This window comes from Meriones unguiculatus, chromosome 15 (assembly GCF_030254825.1).
Source record: "Meriones unguiculatus strain TT.TT164.6M chromosome 15, Bangor_MerUng_6.1, whole genome shotgun sequence".
NCBI lineage: Eukaryota > Metazoa > Chordata > Mammalia > Rodentia > Muridae > Meriones > Meriones unguiculatus.
Window position 1 is genome coordinate 42,475,559 of NC_083362.1, and position 14,591 is coordinate 42,490,149.

The 14,591-nt window shown below is 42.4% G+C and overlaps 1 protein-coding gene across 3 annotated transcripts in view; it reads right to left on the bottom strand.

Moving 5' to 3' along the window:
• Positions 1-14,591, bottom strand: part of Hecw2 (HECT, C2 and WW domain containing E3 ubiquitin protein ligase 2) — a 349,936-nt gene that overhangs the window by 201,934 nt on the left and 133,411 nt on the right. For all 3 annotated transcript variants that reach the window (XM_060368357.1, XM_060368358.1, XM_060368359.1), the window contains exon 2: positions 2,205-2,531. In XM_060368357.1, the coding sequence (XP_060224340.1) occupies positions 2,205-2,496 (292 nt within the window). In that variant the 5' untranslated portion in view covers positions 2,497-2,531. The remainder of the gene's footprint in view (positions 1-2,204; positions 2,532-14,591) is intronic.

Genomic DNA, 14,591 nt, shown 5'->3' on the forward strand with positions numbered 1-14,591 from the left:
ACATCGGTCTCAGAAAAAAGTAAGAATAGCTAGAAAAACTGGAGGCAGGCAGTGGTAGCACACATCTTTGATCTTAGCACCCAGGAGGCAGAGGCAGGAAGATCTCTATGAGTTTGAGGCCAGCCTGGTCTAAAGAGTATGTGCCAGGACAGCCAGGGCTACACAAAGAAATCCTGTCTTAAAAAACAAAGAAGGAAGGAAAGAAAAGGAAAAAAAAAAAAGCAAAGAAGTTTCCTAAATCATGAAAAGCATTAATACAAACATCACATAATCCAGCAAAGATAACGACAATGAAAATTACATAGTCACAGGGATGAAACCCGATATAAAAGAACAACGATGATGAGAGAAGGTAACGAAGCTTCTTGAAGAAGAGCTAACACTTGCAAGGAATTCACTCCTGTCCTAGCTGTAGTGTTGGTTAACTCAGGACCTGTAACCCTGACACACACTCCTTCCTCTCAAAGGTAAAACACAGGGGACACAGGACTCTTATGGCTTTGGTCATTGTGCTTTCATTTCTTATTTCTTCCTGAATAGATGGGAAATGGAGACAGTTTGAGGGAAGTAACAAAAAGAAAATGAGAAGATATTAAACAATCTGAGCTAAAGTTCGCATGATTCTAGCATCCTGCAGATTTCTGTTCAAACATATAAAATTTATCTTATATGAGAAAGTAAAAATTAATTATTTTTCCAAAGAAGCATCATATAAGACATTTTAAACTGCTAAATTCTATTTGCAATGTCACAGGAAGACTTAAGTTTGTTGTTGTTATAAAATCTAAAGTGGAAAATAGAAAAAAATATTTACAAAAAAAAGGTAAAAATAGAAATTTTATAGAGCCCAAAAGGAGAATAGCAAGCCACAAAACCCACAAGCTTTTACAGTCATATCAGTCTAAACGAGAACTTTAAATTGTATGCCTTCCTCGCTTTGACTATATAGGTAAATGCACTACGGAAAACACACAGCTTTAAAGACTTTTGCCACCCCTCCTTTTTTGTTATCATAGAAGGTGGGGAAAAAAAAGGGAAAGTTACCAGTTCGCTGAAATGTTTGTTATTTTTAAGTTTTTTTTTTACAGTCCAGCATGATTAATTATTGAAAGTTACAAAGTTAATATAAACCCATATTTCTTTTGAAAGAAAATTCTTAGTTCCCAAAGAATCCAGATTTCAGTGGGTTTAACATTCCAGCAAAAGTTCAGCAAGGGTGTAGGCTTGCCTTAAACCAGGGTTTCCAATGTCACTACTGCTGTCTGGGGCTGCCGGGGAAGACAGAGCTTTCCTGTATATGCAGTTCTCCCAGAGTATCATTAGTTTCATCCCTCTATAGAGACAAAATCAAAACACAGTGGTCAAAAAAAAAAAAAAAAAAAAAAGGCACCACACTGCCAAGCATCCTCTAGGGGGCAAAATGAGTTCTGTCTAAGAAGCCCTGACTATAAGGGCCATCCCCATACCACTCCCTTGTTTACTCATTAAACAACCACCAAAAAAAGATGCTTGACTCATCACTCACACTGAAACCAGTATCAGATATCAATTTTAAAGCAATTTCCTTCATCCAGAGACAAAATTCCCCAACTCTGAGTAAAATGCTGGATTTTTTTTACCGTGTTAGATTTAATATTTATTTAAGATTAATCGGTGGGTTTGGTGTTTGCATCCAGATAACACTAACATTTATTTTCTGGGACGTTTCATTCATCACTCGGTCACCTACGAGTGGCAGATCTGAATACAGTTAAACAAAGCCGGGACTGCTTTTACCAAAACAAATAAATAATGTTTCCCAGTCATAATAAGATACCCCGGACTGCAGGTCGTTTTAAGCGAGCCTCTAGAGAACGCAAACTGTTTTCACGTCAATTTAACAGTGTTCACAGCTGTTAATGACCTCCCCCCCCCCCTCCATAACTATGTCTCAAGGGCAACGAGGAGCCGTAAAGAAAATACCATGGTCCGTGCGGAGCCTGACATTTAATTTTGATAGAAATAGACCCACCCGACGCATCTAAGTTAAGGAGGAGTTGCCTCACCTCCCAGGGAAGAAAGAACACTCCCACAATCTGCTTTGTCTATTTGTGTGTGAAAGACTTTTTTTCTTTTCTTTCCATGCCAGGAGAAAACACAGAATGTTAATCATTTCAGAGTAAAAACCTACGCTGAGCCACGTGCAAGCCTTTGCTTTGACTCACCTATGTGATAGAGTCCAATCCAATCGCTGGGGTCTACCTCTTCCTTGATGTCCCAGAAGATGATGAGGTTCTGGGCTTGCCCCAGCGTGTATTCGTACATGCTGGCCGTCAGGCTGGAGCGGCTCTCGGAAGTCACCAGGTCCGTGTCACTGTTGGCACGCTGCAGGGCCATGTTCTCCGGCATTGAGTTCTGCGCTGCCAGGCTCTGGAGGTTCTCTGGGCTCAGCGTGTAGCGCATCTGCGGGTTTCGGCGCCGCACGAAAAGCAAGTGCTCCCGGGCTGAGCTAGCCATCCCGTCTGCCTCTCTGAGGTTGGTTTCCTACAAAGCTGCAAGAGACAGACAAGCGTAAAACATTAGTGCCACAAGATGGGAAATTAGGATTAAACGTCCCAGACATGACGCCTGGAGGAGAGTTTATTAAAGCCTCGGCAGGAAATAAAAGTCACCATCCTACTGTCACCTGATGATATCAGAAATAATGTCTATTGAGTTCGAGTGATGGCCAAGGCGTCACACACCTCTGATTTCCCTTGGCATAGCTTTTCCAAGAAACGAAGGAGGAGGGACTTTTCTCGCATCCCTTTGAGAAGTACGCATTCCCACATGTTCCAGCATCCTCTTTCTCCTCTCTATAACCACACATGTTATTTATCTCCTTCTGCAACTAAATTTTCAGTCGGCATGCTGAACGCAGTTGATATATGCTAGCGATGTAATGTTCCCTCCTTTGGTTCCCTTGGCATGAGGAACGTAGCTCGCTGAAGACATTTTCAAGAGCTTGCTCAAATGTCACCTCTGCAATTAAATGCCGAGGAGGGACCATTATAAGCAGAATGGCAACATCCTGGAAGGACCTCTTTATGGTTCTCTGTAAGATCTCATTTGCCATACGATCACTCGTCTGTCCACTACCTATTCTCCATAATAAGAACATAAGTTTCACAAAGGCAGTGATTTTCAAGCTTTGTCACTATTCTATTCCCAGTATCTACAATGGCCTGGGAATGCAGAAGGTGGCGTCCGTGTTTGTTAACTGAAGAGATGAAGGAAGGTGAGCATCTTCATGCTAGTGACTCCATGGCATGACTCAAATCTCCAGTCTCTCTTCTGAGCCTGTTCCTTGACACCTTGGAGGTCCCAGTGGTACTAACTATCCTAACATCTGGATCACCATGAGTGCTTTCCTTTGGCTCCCATTTGGTCTCCAAAAGAAACAGACTCCCCCTGTTTGGCCTTGCGTCCAGCCTCACTGCTCGAGGGGAGTCTGCTGCTATAGTACTGCTAGCTGCTTATGAGACTCTTTCTAAGACATCTATCCTTTTGCCTGGTGCCTGTGAGGTTCTGTCTACCAGTAATTACCTTCCTTGCCCATGGGTCCACGTTACCTCATCCAGATCCCACTGGCTTTATATAGAATAAATCTGCTTTTCTCCCACACCCCTTTCCAAACAAAAACCCAACAGTATGTTTACAAGCTTTAACATTTATTCTGTGCCATCAGGCTTTACTGGAATCTTTTATATTTCATTTTAAGCCAAATTATTGACTTTCGTTAATTGTTAGCAAACGATTCTACTTAAAAGCAATCTAGCTACCCTCCAGTGTCTCTCTTCACCACAGCTACCAACCTTGGATACTGAGTCTGTGAGCAAAGAGAAAGGGGGAAAGGGCTCCCCAACTCTTCCTGTTTCCCTATCCATTCATACTTTGGGTGAAATTCCTGCTCTGATTTGTTCTCTGTTGCAATGAGAAACACCGTGACAAAAGATAAAAAATAGGGAAGGAAAGGGTTTAGCTCAGCCTACAGGTTTCAGTCCACCATCAGGGGAAGCCAGGGCGGAAACACAAGCAGGGATGTGGATGCAGAAACTGGGACCAGGGACCAGGGAGAAATGCTGGCTACCGGCTTGCTTGCTGGCTCATGTTGAACTACGTGTCTTATAACAGCAGAGGCCCATCTGCCTAGGGACAATATTGCCCACAGTGCGATAGACCCTTTTACATCAATTAGTGACCAAGAAAATGCCCCACAGACATGCCCAAAGACCAATTTGATGGAAGCAATTTTTCAGTTGAGGTTCCTGTCCCAGCTAGTTTTGCATCAACTTGGCACGAGCTAGAGTTATCTGAAAGGAATGAACCTCAACTGAGAAAATACCTCCATAAGATCCAGATGTAGGGCATTGTCTTAATTAGTAATCGATGGGGCGCCATCCCTGGGCTGGTGGTCCTGGGCTCTATAAGAAAGCAGGCTGAGCAAGCTGAGGAGCAAGTCCTCCGTGGCCTCTGCATCAGCTCCTGCCTCTAGGTTCCTGCCCTGTTTGAGTTTCTGTCCTGTCTTCCTCCAGTGAAGGACTACAGTGTGGGAGTATAAGCTGAATAAACCCTTTCCTCTAGGTCACGGTGTTTCATCACAGCCACAGAACCCCGAAGACAGTTCCCTCTTGCCAGATGTGACAAGTGGACAACCAAGATGAGCCAGCATAGCGCTCATGTTTCCATTAATACAGCTATTGTACTTGCAAATAAATTTCAAGTATTTCTGCCATGAAGATGATCTCATGTTTTTAACACTATTCCTTGAATCAAAATAACTTGGCAGTGAGATGGCTCAGCAGATAAATAAATCTATGTAAGTAACTTGGATTGGTAGGCAAGAAATTCTATGTGAAAAGGACAGGAATAAAAATAACAGACATTCCAGCCTCTCTAGGTTAATGGCATTAAGTCCCTGTCCCTGTTAACACTTCCATTTCCTTGTTTCTGCAGGAACTCTGACATTATCATCTGCCCCATAATTATTGGACAGCACCCGACCTATGAACCCTGAGCCACAGGTCAGCTTCTCATGCATTTTCATTTCAGTGGATTTCAACAGGCCAGAATCTTTTTTTTTTTTAATTCAGTGAGTCAAGTCCCACATGAGCTCTAGCAAGCACTATAAATAATTAACTCCTAACACGTTGCAGGCAAACAGCAAGTCTCTGCTGTACATAGCAAAACTATTTTCCTGAAAGAAATAGGGCAGAGCCTTAGTAGCTTAAAAACACAACAGGCCAACTACTGACAATTATTCTGCTCTAGAAAAGAGTGAAAAGGCACAGACGTACTACTGAAGTTTGTGTTTTAGCATGACCTGTATTTAAACGGAGAGGCAGGTAGCATTGTGCATTAGGAAACGAGGTCCCAAACCCATATCTGGATTTTGGTCATGTCTATGCTATTTATTCATGCTTTAATCTCTGATAGTTTGTTTCAGCTTCTTCCATTTCCCTATTATCATTAGTCCCTATCCTCAGGACTTTGGAGAGAACTAAATTAACTAGCATATTAAAATGCATTTAAAACAATGTCTAGCACATTCCAAGTGTTCAATTAAGTTTAGCCACTAAGATTCCCACAGCACCACATTCCACTTTAATTTTGCTGAACAGACCTGGTTTACACATCCCCATGATTCTCCAGGCTGTCAGCATCTTTAAATACCCAAAGGACAGCACCAATACGAAACAGAACAGCCCGGTAGCACAGAAGAATTCACCTACCAAGAAACCCAAGTCTGGGACTCATGCCCGGGCAAGAGCTATTCTCCAGTGCTCAGGCCAGCAATAAAGGTGGAGACTTTACCTTTTCACCAACAGAGAGTGCATTCTGAGCACCTCCCATGTGGAAGGGGTCAAGAATACAAGGAACAAACGACAAACGTCCGACCCGTGGGGCCACACTGTACCAAGACAAAGAAAGTTAAAACCTGAACACATCACAGATGATGTATCTCAGTAGGAAAGTTAAAAAGAGCTGGAGATGTGCAAATTTACCACATTAATGGAATCCTGCGGACATACATGAAGCAAGTGTTACTATACATCCCGAGAGGATGCTAAACTGTAAAAAGCTAAGGGATTCTCTTTACAAATCATCATCTCCTTTTCTACAGCAAATGGTGTCACTCTCACCTAAGAACTTGAGATTTTTGAGAAGGCCAAAAGCTCATATATGAAAGAATTTAGTATGCTACCAATGTCACTTCACACACACACACACACACACACACACAATCTGCTCCCACAAATGTGTAACAAAGACAACAAATGCTGTGGAGAATCAGCATTGTGGTAACATATTTGTAAAGTCGTATGTTTTCCAAAGCACCTTGATAACCAAAATCCAAAATGAGAGCCCAGAATACCGTGAGTTAAGCCTTAGTGCATCGCCATCTCTGTATTGTAGGCACTGATGTGGAGAAGCTACTGCAGAAGAGGGCATGGGGAGGGAGGAGAAATAAACTCTACAGAACACTGAGGCTGAGGAGAAAACTGATACAAAGGAATTCCAGTCCCTGCCGTGGGAGGGGCACTGTGCTGAGGCACAGAGCACCCTGATGCTCCTGGAGACTGACTGATTCCCAGGGCCTAGTCACAAACAGAAGAGGAGATACTGAAAGTCCAAGAGGAGAGATTCCCAAGGGATTAACAAATGTCTCCTCTAAGGTAAAAAACAAACAAACAAAAAAAACAAACTAACAAACAACAACAAAAAACAAAAAGGGAAGCAGGTGGCCTTGGGGAAAACACCTTTGAGAGGCTAGTCAAAGTACTTTCTAAGCACCAGATTGTTGGGGTTGAGGCAGGAGGCTGGGATGATCAATGGAGTAACTTGTTTTAAAGAGAAGGCATGTGCGAGAGAAGAGTGGGGACTCATACAGAGCTGGGCTAGTTTGCTTTTGACTTGGGTTGGCAGAAAGTTTTGCATGTTTATAGTATTACCCCAGTGACAAAAACTCAGGAAGTATTAGTATGTGAATCAAAACTGAAAAAAAAGTAGGTAATGAAGAGAATATGAGAAAGAGGAGGCATGCAATGGAGCAAGAGAACTAAATAAACTCCAGGTTAGAGCACATAGGCCAGGTATTAGTGTACACCGGCAGTGTCTAACAGACATGTAAGGTAATCCGTATGTGTAATGTCACATGTTCTACAAATACATTAACAGCATAAAACAAAGAGAAATATTAACAATCTATTTTAAATAGATATATCTATTTATTTCAGCATTAATATAAACCATTACTAGTTAGTATCCTGTTCTTCTTTATTTCCACTGAGACATTTATCTTACTGAATTAACCACACCCCAAGCACTCAATTGCTACATATGGGTAGGGTCTCCTGAGGGGACCACACAGCAGATCTAAATGATGACAGTGTTGGTATCGTCCGCCCAGTTCACTGCCAGCAATGAAGCCTGCCTGCAGCCAAGAGGAAAGCAGCGCTGAGTGGGCTGGCATACTCCGGGAGTAAGCATGCACTCCTTGATCTGCCTGTGGTCTTTTTTGGTGCATCTTGGCACGGAGACACCTTTTTAGCCAAATCTCTAAGGCGGGGAGGGGGACCATACCACTGTTAGGTAAGACATCCAGTGTGTAGACATTTCCCCAGGGTAGAGTAGAAGACAGGGACACTGACAGGCCTCAACCTTCCTGTGCTGTCCTCTACCTTCCACTTCCAAGCCTGAAGTCTTCAAATAAAAAATGCCCCACGGGTGCTTGCACCAAAGGGTGCAATGGAGCAGCGAAACCATGGTGATTATCTGTGGATTTATAGCATGAAAACTCATCCAGCACTTACTCTTTCTAGGCAGCTTATAAATACATCACTTATAAATAACTCAGTTGGTCAGAAAATACACGGAGAACACAGATTACCTGTGAGTACCACGTTCGCAAAACAATGGCAGCGTAAACATCATACTGTCTCAGTCTATCCATTTACTACACTGAGTCAACCTTATGGGCTTGTAGACGTTAAACTGATTAGAAGTGTGACTATAACCACGGAGAAGCAATCAGTGCTCGAGCTTTACTCAGACACAAGAATGAGACGATTTCAGCTGAAGGAAAAGGAAGAGGACTGGAGATCATCCTACTAAAGCAGAAAAGCTGGAAAGATCAAGGAATGTCACATGGTTTCTTTCCTGTGTGTGTGGAAATATATATAATATTATATATAAATATATATATTAACTATATATCCATACATAAATACACACACACATGAAAATGCAAGTGGGACTCTTTAGGATAAGGAAGGACACTACAGGAAGTGGAGGACAAAGTATAGAGTTATAAAGATGATCAAAGTCTATTATATGCAAGTATGGAAGTGTCACAAAGAAACCACTTTCTGCTGTCCCTGTTAGAAGTAGGGGTGATTTTTGTCTTGCTTTTGCTTTGCTTTGGTTTTGGTTTTTCTGAAACAGGATTTCATGTATCCCAGGCTACAGTGCCCTCTCAGTGGACTTGGAGGGGGGCATGGGAGGAGATGAGAGAGGGAGGGTGGGATTGGGGGGAAGGAGGGAGGGAGCTACAGCTGGGATACAAAGCGAATCAAATGTAATTAATGTAAAAAGGATAAAATTTTAATTTTAAAAAAATTTAATTTAGGTGAGACTGGCCTTGAACTCCTAATTCTTCTGCTTCTATCTCCTGAATTCTAGGATAACAACTGCATGCCACATGCCCAGCATTGAAGCTACTTAGCTTTTACAACTAAGTATACACTAATCAGAAAATCTAAGGCAGGTCTGTGGTACAAGCCTGTAACTCCAACTACCTGGGTGTCTGCGATGGGAAGATTTTGAACTCAAGGCCAGGGTATCTCCTTATTTCCACTGGAAGGGGATAAGTATTATAATTATATAATTATGCCAAAAATAATATATAAAAGACACGGTTATGCTAGGCAGTATAAGACCTTGTCTTAAAAACAAAAATCATGTATCTTTTGACTCCTATGACTTTTGCCTAGTACAGGGTGACCTCAGGGAGAAGACAGCAGGCATCTCCTGCCTCCTCCGTTTCCCCCTGTCTCCTGGCCTCCAGTGTGCAGAAAACAGCCAGGACCTTCCACAGGCCCTGGAGTCACACCTGGGAGGAATGAACTGTACTAACATGGAAAGGAAGCATAAATCAGGACTCTCTTAAAGAACACAGAGACTTGGAAGCAGTTTGAAAAGAGTGATTAAAAGCAAGGGAGGGAGAAAAGTAGAATCAAATTCTGGATCCTGTTGTTCTGAATGGTGATCCACTGAGTGCTGCCCTGCCCCTACCTCACACAGAGAAAATGCCAAGCAGGCTAAGTTTCAATGTCTGAGGTTAACAACCGAGGGTTGACATCATTACGTAATGTAACAAAAGATACATTAAAGCAGAAAAACACAGAGATGGGACCCTGGGTATGGCTTGGTAGATAAGAGTCCTGCACTGTCAAGTTTAAATCCCTAAAAGCCATATAAAAAGCCAGGTGTGATCATCCATGTGCCTACTGTGCTGTGTGATCAAAGCACGGCTGAAGCTTTCCGACCAGCACTCTAGCTCTACGTTCAGTGAAAGACCATGTCGAGACACTGGTGAGACACTGACAGGGCCATGGGCCTCACCTCTTGTTTGCCTCCAGCCATCAGGGACCAGGAGCTGTGCCGAGCTCTTCCATGGGGCCCCCCAAGGTGTAAGGATTGACTGAGCCCCTTTTGGAACATGGCCTGACTAAATCCCAGCTCAGGGTTATTCTCTAGCCTCAGAAATACATCTCAAGAAGAACAAAAGTAAGTAAGTAAGTAAATAAATAAATAAATAAATAAATAAATAAATAAATAAAACGGCCTTTTTTTGTTGTTTGTTTGCTGTTTTTTGGTTGGTTGTTTCTGAAGGGATAAGGAAATAGTGACTGAGAGAGATCAGGTTCAAAGCCCGCTTCTTCAGCTCCCCTCTAATAGGAAGCAGCAGTCTGCAGCTCTTGGCCCAAACTGTCATGTATCTCAGGAGAAGCGCTGTTTGGTAGATATCCTTGTTCCAGACTCTTTCCGTTTTTGAGTAAGGAACCTGGCTGTGCCTCATATAATAAACCATGGATATCAGAGCCTGCTCAAGGACATTCAAGCACGTTGGAGGTGGAGGCAAGATCATGAATTCAAGGCTGGCCTGGGATACAAACAAGAAATGTAGTTTTACCTACAAAAAAAAGAAGAAGGAAGGAAGGAGGAAGGGAGGGAGGGGGGGAAGGAAGGAAGAGGAAGGAAGGAAGGAAGGAAGGAAGGAAGGAAGGAAGGAAGGAAGGAAGGAAAGGGCAAAGTGATAGAACAGGACATTTGAAATCATCTTTTGTCTTCACACACGTGTATTCATACATGCACATATACCAAACACACATATACATACACTATAAGTACACATATATATGAAATATGAGATCAGGATGAAATAAAATCATAAGGAACAATTAGATTAAGGATGGAAAGCAAATACAAGTGGAGAATGGGAAGGCCAAGCCCGCCGTATATGACAGTTATGATGCCACATATGTGATACTGCAAAGAACTGTACACTGTTTCAGCTTCACAGCCACGACAAAGGAAAAAAGACTTTATTCTCAATGAACATGAAACTTATTTAAAAATAAAGAAGGACTCTTAGCCAGGTGTAATGGCACATGTAACCTTGATGCTGTGGAGTCTGAAGCAGGAAGACGGAGAACTCCAGACCAGACAGGGCTACACAGTGAGACCCTCTCAAAAAGAGAGGGGAAGAGGGATAGAGGAAATAAGGGAGAAGAGAAGAAAAGAAGAAATGGGAGGAGAGGAAGAAAAGAGAGGAAGAGGAAAAGAGGAGCAAGAGAGGGAAGTTTCTCTATGGTATAGTCATCTGGAGAAATGGAAAACTTCAATGAAAATCAATACAGTGTGTGAATGAAAAAACAGTTCTATTCAGTAATATGATCCTGCTTATTGATACCAAATTTAAATTTTAATAGAAGCAGCAGGATAGAAATATTACCCACTACTTTTTCCAAAAGGACCAATTAGTTAACACAATTGTTGTCAAACAGTTTTTTATTTTTTAAAATCCTTTTATCTGTGTATTCGTTGTTCAGACTCATTATGTAATAGGGGTAGGAGATAAAAGCAAAACGCATCTCAAAACAGAGGGAGACTTTTAAAATTAATTCTCACTCAACTGCTTCTTCCAAGTGTCACCATCCATGCTGAAAGGCACTGTGCAGGAAGTCAGCTGTCCTGAGTATACACTGACTGTTAAGGGAAGGTGAGCCCGCTATCCTAGCATTTGAGAGGCTGAGACAGAAGGCATAACGTGAGTTCAAGGCCAGCCTGTACAACAGGATGAGTGCCAGGCCAGCCATACCTGGCAAGACCCTGTCTCAGAAAACCAACAAGAAACTGCATAAACTGCCAAACCACTCAGGAACTCTCAAGTGAGAAAGCAAACCACAAGGCGCGCTGTGGATCACAGGCAAAGCCAGAGGTCCCGGGAAAGCTAGAGCAACCCACAACCGAAGGGGAAATAATGACCTGCAGACCACAGAATTAAAAAGAAGCCGAGAAATATGGAATCCTGGTACAGTGTCTGAAAGATACATTTTTTTTTTATGATTCTGACGAAAGCTGAAAATCTTAAAGAAATTAATTCTTCCAACCCTCTAAGTTTTCAGTAACCAATTGATTTCCCATAGTAAGGGGAACAGGGACTATTTCTGACAGGAACTCAATGACTGGCTCTTTGACCTCCCCACAACCCCAAGGGAGGAACAGTCCTGCTAGGCCACAGAGGAGGACTTTGCAGCCAGTCCTGATGATACCTGATAAAACAGGGTCAGATGAATGGGGAGGAGGTCCTCCCCTATCAGTGGACTTGGAAAGGGGCAAGGAAGGGATGAGGGAGGGAGGGTGGGATTGGGAAGGAATGAGGGAGCGGGATACAGCTCGGATACAGAGTTAATAAAATGTAACTAATAATAAAAAAAAATAAAATTTAATTGAAAAAAATAAATACAGTACCAGAAAAAAAAATTTTTCACTTACTCTTTGTTCCTTCTAAGAATTAGCTCATGTTTACAGTCATAACCGAGATTTTGTTGTAAGATAAAATAAACAGATGCCCATCGTTTGAGCTTTTACTTGCAAGGATAAAGCACTTTTCCTCCTAGTCCTTAAGAAAACTGGCTTTCGGGTGTAGATTCCCATTAAGAACTAGCTTGGCACCATCTGTCTACAAGCTGCTCCCACAGATAAGGATATAAGTAGTGGGTAATTTACCTGAGACCACTGCTCAAGTCACTCAAGTCACTCAAGTCTACCTAGCTCCCAAAGTCTACGACTCCTTGTGGGTTCTACAGGCCTAGGATTTGAAAGGTCACCACAGCTATGCGTCTCAGTCCACTTTCTCCTGCTGTAACACAATACCCACCATCTGGGAGTTAACTGACAGTGGTTTATTAGGCCAGTGGTTCTGGGCATGGGGAAGTCTAGGAGGTGGTGCAGGCATATGGGGAGGCCTCCTTGCTGTATCAAATCATGAAATCATCAGAAAGCAAGTGAGATCAGCCAGCTTGGGTCTCTGCCTCTTGACATCATCATGAGGACCCAAACTCATAACTGCACCCAATCCTAGTTACCTCTCCAATCCTAATTGCCTCCCCAATGCTAATTGCCTCCTCAATGTTAATTGCACCTCCAATGCTAATTACCTCCCCAATACCAATCCAGGCCCCAAAGCCTCACCTCTAAATACAGTCATCAATGAACTTAGGCATTAAGTTTCTAATACATAATTTTTGGGGTACATATGCAAACCATAACATTAAGATGCCTAGGATAAAACTCACAAAATTTGGAGAGAAAAATACAATAAGCTACTTAGGAATTTTAATTAATACCTTAAATTTCAAGGCCAAGCAGCCTGGAACTGCCTACACAAAACTCATTTGAGTGTCTCTATCTACACCCTTCCTCATGCTCAGTTTTTTTTTCTCACTCTCTCATTTTGTAAACTCTTGAAGACATGGAAAGATTCATTATTGATTCATTGTGAGCCACAGGGCAGCCTCCTTGGACCTGACCACTCATTGATTCCAGGTATAATTAATGGGCTTAAGGGAAGCTGTGCTGATGGCCAACCAAAGAACCCCAAGAAAAGTCATAATGGTTTTGCCTTCCCTTCCAACCACCTTATTTTAAAATAATGACACAGCAAATAAAAGTCAACCAGACACATAGGTTTTACTTCAATATTTGGTTTGCCAAGGATTCTCTGGGTAAAAAAAAAAAAAAAAAAATCTTGAGTCATTACAGATGCTAGCCAGGAGAAGGACTTGGTTCAGGGACCAAATTCCCTCAACTGTCAACCTCAGAGCAAGGTAGCAGCTGGAATACATCTGCTGGGCCAGATCTAAGAGCAACTTTTATGATAACAAATTGGGAAAGAAAACATAAGCTGTTTATTTTAGAGAGGTGTTGATTCTGCAAAGCAAAAAAGCTTTGGGATGTGTGGGCAATCCATAGGTGAACTGTGGTAGTTGGGTCCAGAAACGTTACATACAAAGGTCCTGATCCTAGGCTATGATGGGATTAAGTAAAGTTTTCAATATACAATTAGAAACGTAAAATAGTCTCTGTTGGCTTCACTCACAGCTCTGCAGGACAGTACTGAGGACTGAACCTTAGGGTTGCCACATGCTAATTAAGTGTCCTACCACTAAGCTAAATCTCCATCCTTCTTTTCTGCTTTTTATTTGGAGACCAACTTTCATGACGTTACCCAGACAGGCCCTAGATTTATGCTATAGCCCAGGCAGGCCATGAACTCTCCCATCCTCTTGCCTCAGCTTCCTGTGCAACTGGGATTATAAACCTGTATCATGAAACCTAGGTAAACGCCCTTGCTTGAGATCCTCTATCTAGCCTCAAGCCTTTGTCTTTAGGTTTCGTATGTCTCTAGTTTTCTTTTTATCACATTATATAAAGATAGCCTGTGTGGTGTTTTGAATAAGAATGGTCCCCAGAGGCTCATATATTTAAATGTTTGGTCTCCAGGGAGTGGAACTATTCACTAGGATTAGAAGAATCAAAAGTATGGCCTTGTTAGAGGAAGTGTGTCTCTGGGTGTGGGCGTTAAGGTTTCAAAAGCCCCTGCCAGACTGAGTCCTACTTCTTCCACATGCAGATCAGGATGCTGCTCTCAACTACTTCTCCAGCGCCATGTCTGTGTGCCATGCCTGTTGCCACGTTTCCCACCACAGTGATACTGGACCTCGCCTCTGAAATGTAAGCCCTTAATTAGATACTTCCTCTTCTAAGAGTTGCCACGGTCATGACTTCTCTTCACAGCAATAAAACAGTGACTAAGACAGCCTATCATCAACTTGGAAACTGAGGTCTCATGTCAGGAGGGAAGGAGGAGAGTTGATCTTGAAAGCATAGTGCTCAGCCAGAGAGGGGCAAGGAAGAAAACTAGGGGGAAACAGTGAGCTTAAATTAAATACTTCCTCATGGGAATTAGACTGAGGACAAACAAGAAAAAAAAAATCAAAGAAGCA